The sequence below is a fragment of the Lolium rigidum genome, chromosome 3 (assembly GCF_022539505.1).
Source record: "Lolium rigidum isolate FL_2022 chromosome 3, APGP_CSIRO_Lrig_0.1, whole genome shotgun sequence".
NCBI lineage: Eukaryota > Viridiplantae > Streptophyta > Magnoliopsida > Poales > Poaceae > Lolium > Lolium rigidum.
Genome location: NC_061510.1, coordinates 96,894,439 through 96,901,172, shown reverse-complemented (window position 1 = coordinate 96,901,172; position 6,734 = coordinate 96,894,439). Strand labels below are relative to the sequence as shown.

Below are 6,734 nucleotides of genomic sequence, written 5' to 3'. Positions count from 1 at the left end.
TTAGAGATGGATTATGGACTGAAAAATGAAGATGCAAATGAAGCACCATCATCACCCACACAGCCCGAGTCAAACGCAAGGTCATATGATATTCATCTCCTTCCGGGCGATCCGGGAAAAGGATTTCTATTTCAACGTATAAAGTTAATGATCAAGATGTTGTTCGAAGGGATATATCACGAAAGGTTCATACCACCCATATGCTCATGATTTCCCAACTAGAAAATATATGGTAGAAACCGACACTTCAGTTTTGCTTGGTTTAAAAAGGTACACGTGGCTAGAATATATTACCTCAAAGGATGCTGGGTTTTGCTTTGTATGCTACGGCGAGTGTGGAAAGAGTCTTCTCCTCAATTAGCTTAGTGAAGAATAAATTGAGAAATAGAATGGGTGACGATCTCTTGAACTATTGCTTGGTGACATTTATTGAGCGAGGGCTATTCTTGGAAGTAACAGGATGATATAGTTGGTGCTTTCATGGCTATGCGAAGGTGTAGAGTGATAATTTTCTACTCATATAATATTATATTCATGTAAGACTATTTGGAGATCTATTATATTAATTGTAAGACATGTTTTGTTATTTGCGTTGTTGTTTTTGGTAAGATTTTGTATTATATGTGATGCCAAAAAAAAATTTGGGGGTGCGGCACACCTGCTGAAAATTGCATGTTGGAGGCTTGTCGATACCTAGAACACAGGGTCTATTTGGTTCATGATATTATGGGCATTTTGGAGGATTTAGTTCCTCTGGAATTTTTCATATGTCGTCTTTCTTTCACAGGATTTCGAAAATGCGGGAAAAAGGGGAACATATGATTGGGGACGGTATACCATACCAGTTCTTACATGAATTAAAAAACATGAATTTGTAAGAAAATATATTTGATTGAACCACAACAAAAACGCATGATTTTGTCTTGAGGAATAGGTGCATGCCATATCTGTCACCTTAACAAAGAATAAAGCTCAATGTGGCCCATATTTTAAACGACAAAACATAAATTTTCCGATGGATTTGCATAAAAGTAAGCCATATGAAAGTTCCCGCGATTTTCAATCATAAGAGCCAAAAGGATCAATAGGAAATTTCTAAGGAATATTATAACCCGAATTTCCTATGAAATTACTTTTGGCTAAGGGCCTCTTTTATTTGCAGGATTCCAAAAATACATGCATTGAATAATGCAAAATGCAATGGCGTGTCTATTTATATCCTATGGGAAGTGGATTGTATTTCCTATGAAATATAGTGTTAAGGTTTCCTTAGGAAAAAAAATCTATTGTATTTGTCGAAGTGGTGTCGTCTTCGAGTTTTTCGTTTGGCTGTGGGGATCTTCGGATCGTCAAGGAGATTCAGCGGTAGTTCATCCTTTTTCTTCGTCTTCGGAACGGATGTGTTCTTCTTGACTCGTTCGGTGACTTCCCGTCCACAACCAACAATGTCAAGCTGACTCAGGGAGGAGCGGCAGCGGCGGCGCACCGTCGACACGGTCTGAAGGTTGAAGATGAAGAGCTTATCAAGGATCTCATTGTAATTTTTGTTTTTCTTGGGGTGCTTTGTACTGTTCATTGTTTCTTTTAATGGCAGTGTCCTATTCTCAAAAAAAATCCCATGAATCAAACAACCATCGGAAAATCCTAATGACTTGAAACCTCTGAAATTACTATGATAATTCTTTGAATCAAAGATGGCCTAAACATGCTCGTAGCTTGTATGGTTTGTAAGTTCAAAAACCATAGGAATTTTAGAAACTCAATTCGGCTCCCGGGTGCGTATGATCCCTCTAACATAAAAATATATTTCCAAATGTTAAATTTTTTTGATAATAAAATTTACATGTACATCTCCATAATATATGGGTGTTCGTCAAGTTTCACGAAAAAATGATATTTTTTGTAGTCGACGTGAAAAAGAGAAAACTTATCTTGTGACAAGTCTTTGTTTTAGCACCGAATTTTGTCTTTTTTACACACGCCACACGATAAGTCGATTTTTCATGAAACGACTTTGTAAGCGTGTACCACATAAAGATGTACGTGGGAAATTTTTGTTTCAATTTTTTAACATTTTAAAATGTGTCTAACATGTATTTCAAAATAAAGGGAGCATATGCTCCCATGTGCCAAAACATCACTCCCACAACTAGGAATTTGTATGGTCTACTTTGTATGTAATTGGAATAAAAAAATCCATTTGGTGCAACTTAGAGCATTTTTCTTTGTTTCGCTGACAACTATGGCATATAAACAATCCTTCAAGATTTTTTGTTTGTGTTCTAAAAAAAAGATTTTTTGTTTGTTTTTTCTGCCACACAACCAGATGACATCTATTATACATTAACGTTCTTTTACTCCATGTATATTCAACATGTCACCACAACCTATTCCAATGATTTCCTATTCTTGTGATTTGGAAATCCTATGAAGTAAAAGATGTCCATAATCTATTTATGGACATATTAGAAAATTATCATTTGTTTGGAAAATTGTTAAGTTTTTAATAACTAAAATGTTCACTTGTTTTATCACTTCCTAGTTGACCAAGAAATGGATTACTATACCTAAAATACGGATATATGCATAAAAGTAGTTCGGTTGCACCCAAGGTTATGATTATCAGTACGATAATTACCGGAGGGGACTAGGGAAAGGCTGACAACTGTCGATAATCCAGAAACACCACTTACCTACCTGCAAAATATAAATAGTTTTAATATTTAAGGAGAAATTTGTCAAGTATCAAACTGATAATTTTTTCCTCCAGTATGAGAATTTAGCATTGGTCATCGGTGAGACCGGTAACCGTCAGGTTACCAAAACCTCCGTTTGCACCACATGAAAAACACATGAACTTGTATGAGTAAATAGATGCATGCCATAGTTGTCACCAAAACGAAGGAAAAAAAATCCATGAGTTTTTTTTGTATGAAATTGTATTCAAATTAGTCCATAGAAATATTCAAATTATTTACTATCCTAAAACCCAACCAAGCTCTAATTTTTTTTCCATATTTCTCCAAAATTCTTGCAACATTATTTTGAACCAAACGTGGTTGCAACTCGCAACTCATTTGGTTTGTAGGATGAGAAAGAATGAGATTTTTTCCCTATGATGTACCATATGTATGCAATTGTATTGAAACATTTCTATTGAGTCCAACATAAGTTTTTTTCTTTTTAATGACATACATGAAATAGTTGCATGGCATAGTTGTCATCAAAACAAAGGAAAAAATAATTCATGAGGTGTTTTATGATGAAATTGTATTCAAATTAGTCCACAGAAATATTCATATTATTTACAATCCTACAACCCAACAAGCTCTAAGAAATAAATTCCCAATGAATATATCTGTCCAAAGTTCTTGCGAAATTATCTTGAACCAAACATGGTCGCAACTCGCAAAACGTTTGTTTTGTAGAATGAGAAAGCATGAGCTTTTTTCCCTGTGATCTAGCATATGTATGCAATTATATGGAAACATTTCTATTGAGTCAACACAAGGGATTCATTTTTCCTTTTTAATGACATACACTTAATTATTTGGAAAAATAATTTATGCATATATAAATCGATATTAGTGGATTTATTATTCTTTTTCGAAAAGGGGGATAGTTGGATAGACGTAACCGGAGTGTGGATGGCACCTATTGTATGATTTATTTAAGTTCTTGTGGGACTCGACATGGCAGCCTGTTCCTATGACTCCTAGTCTATCTAAATTCTAGAACTAACATTCTTCCGCGTGTAGGGGCTTTTATCAAGCGAAATTGTACATATAATGGACGGAAGTTATTGCATTTGGAAAATAATAAAAATATGAACTCGTTTTATCATTTCATAGCTGACCAAGCAAGGCATTGACTTATTACATGCATTGTGGCTAAACTTGCCATGGTTGCCGAGTCTCTTTACAGATATGATTTTGTAACATGTATGACCAGGCATGATGTTGGCCTGCTTGCACGCAATTAGTTGCCGGCCGGCATGATTAGGTTGGTGAAGCAGGGGACGATACGATCACAAGGATGCGTGCCTTCCACTTTACAAGCTGCAGAAAAACATCTGCGCTCGTGACATGCATCCTTGAGCACGAACGCAGTGAGTGAGCGAGAATGATGCGGCCGTCCCGTCCGGCGATGGACCAGTTTGTGTGATGCATTGCAGCAGAGATCGCATTTGTTATGTGACGTCCTCGGGGCACAAGGCGTTCTCTCAATGGGGAAACATGCCCAAGATGCTATTCTGTTGTTAACCAGGTGCTAGTCTAAATTAAACCTACTAGATGATTGATCACTACACTTGGAGAACTTGTTGCCGATACCAGGCTCCATCTAACCTTCCCAAAGCAGAGCTTTTTTCGCTCCATGATGGCTGCAAAGTGCAAGTTAAAGCACCAGACAAGCAGACAATGATTTGCTCGGTTTGGAGCCTTTTCTGGTTGGTTTCCTTGATGCAACACCAAGCTAAACAACAGTATCAATCGATCCTCCGCCTTTGCAAGCAAGTATATTTATTTATATATAATGAACATCAATGATATACACGGAGTATTATTTATCCGCTCGCTACACACGCTTTTGCTTTCCGACAGCACTAGCTACAGCGATCCAAGTTCGGCATTGGGCCCTTTTCTCGTCTTCTTCCTGAGCTGGGCGAGTACTGCAAGCTACTGCTGCTTACACGGCATCTACCACTACGACTCTGATGAAATCGGCTTCGGATTAGACTGGATGAACAATGGAGGTGGATGTTAGATTGTTAGCTGCTGGACCTGGCGGCGACGAAGGCCCTGATGTGCGCGAGCATCTCCTGCGTCCGCGGCTGGGAGAGGTGGTAGTTGTGGAGCACCTGGAAGGCGTGCCCCACGCCGCCGTACGTCGCCTGCTCCACGCTCCTCCCGGCCTTGCGCAGCGCCCGGCACAGCTCCAGGTTCCGGTCGCGAAGGATGTCGGCTTCGGCGACGCACACCAGCACCGGCGGCAGCGGCAGGGTCTCCAGCCTCGGCGCGCCGCGGGACAGCGGGTTGCACCACGGGTGGTCGCGGGTGGAGCCGGACGGGAGCGCCATGCGCCAGTAGCTGTCGGACGTCGCCAGGCTCAGCGCCGACCTTGGCGGCTGCGGCGTCGTCTTCTCCGACGCCGTGCGGGCCTCCCCGCCGAAGAAGGGCTGGACGAGGATGGCCCCCTTGACGCACAGCGGGGCGAGACCGCCGAGCTGGCCCTGCCCGAGCCGCGCGGCCACGTGGAACGCGATGCTGGCGCCGGCGCTGTCGCCCATCAGGAACACCCGGTCGAACCTGCACCGGCCGCGCCACCACGCCACCTCGTCGGATGCACCGCTGCTCCTGCCGTACCCGTGCCCCGCCTGCTGCCGCAGCCACCGCACGGCCGCCATCCCGTCGTCGAACGCCGCGGGGAGCCGGTGCTCGGGGGCCAGGCGGTAGTCGACGGACATCACGGCGCAGCCCGCCTTGGCGGGGAGCTGCGCCAGGAACTCGTGGTAGCAGCTCCAGGCCGCGGACCCGACGCAGAAGCCGCCGCCGTGGAAGTACACCACCACGGGGACCTTCCCGGCCGGCACGTTCGCCGGCGCGTACAGCCGCGCCCACACCCCCGTGGCGCGGTCCACCACCACGTCGCGCGCCAGGACGCCGCTGCCCGCGGCCGTCGAGCCCCACGTGCAGGGCACGTCGGGGATCGCCGGCAGCCGCTCCACGTGCCCGTCCTTGTGCACGCGGATTAAACCGTGGATCTCCTCCACGACGGCGCCGTGGCCCGCGCCGTTCTTGCCGCCGACCTGCGGCTGGAAGCTGATCCGCGGCTCGCCGACGTGCAGTGCCCCCATCCTCCGCCTTCTCATGCAAAGTAGTAAGCAGGCGATCGAGGGACAGCGAAGTACTCGACCTACTAGGCTTTGTTTGTGGGTGTGGTGTCCCGGGAGCCGGCGGTGGACACAATTATGCGGCGCTGTCCGGGGAGCTCGGCCGGCGCCCGGGTTTTTATAGCGGCGACGAGGGCGGTGGGACAGGTGTCGGGTTAGCTATGGCTGCCGGGAGAGTGGACTCCACAAGTGGAGGTGGGTGATTCGCGCGCACGGCCGGGTGTGTGAAATGATTCGTTCATGCCCGACGATCGCCGAAGTCCACCATGTCGGAGCACTTGGGACGCCTCGGTCGTCGTCCCTACGGCCCATCCATCAGTTCTTGCTGTTCCTGACTGCGAACTGCCAAGAGTTTCAGCAGTGCAAGCTAACACCAGTAGGCTCTAATCTTTCCAGCGCCTAACATATCCGATTGGACTATACCCGTGGACTGGACAAAGCTTGCTCAAAAGAAAAATTATGCATCCAATTGTTGACGGCAACAACCTGCATAAGTGCATGTCCTCGTTTGGCTTACGCAAATCTATGTACTAGTTCATTTCGAGTAAAATAAGCTATGCTCCACTAAATCCACTTTTTTTTCTTTCGAAGTTGAAAATCTTTTACGTTACATGAGGCTTTACATGCCTGGGACGAGCAAGTCCTGAAAAAAACCCCTCTCTCCCGAACCCCTCGCACCCCCCCCCCTCCAAACCCTAGTCTTCCCCCGCCGCCGCCGCCGGCGGCGCAGCCGGGCAAAGGCCGCGGGGCGTGGCGATGGCGGCGGGATTCCCTTGTGGTGCGGCGGGGACGGCGGCTGGGGGCTCCCCTCGATGCTGCGGCGGTAGATTCCGCGTCTCCCGTG

The 6,734-nt window shown here is 45.7% G+C and overlaps 1 protein-coding gene across 1 annotated transcript; it reads right to left on the bottom strand.

Moving 5' to 3' along the window:
- Positions 1–4,492: 4,492 nt before the first annotated feature.
- LOC124697771 (probable carboxylesterase 17) lies at positions 4,493–6,197 on the bottom strand. Its single transcript, XM_047230313.1, has one exon. The coding sequence runs from the start codon at positions 5,867–5,869 to the stop codon at positions 4,769–4,771; it is 1,101 nt and encodes a 366-aa protein (XP_047086269.1). The 5' UTR covers positions 5,870–6,197; the 3' UTR covers positions 4,493–4,768.
- Positions 6,198–6,734: the final 537 nt, after the last annotated feature.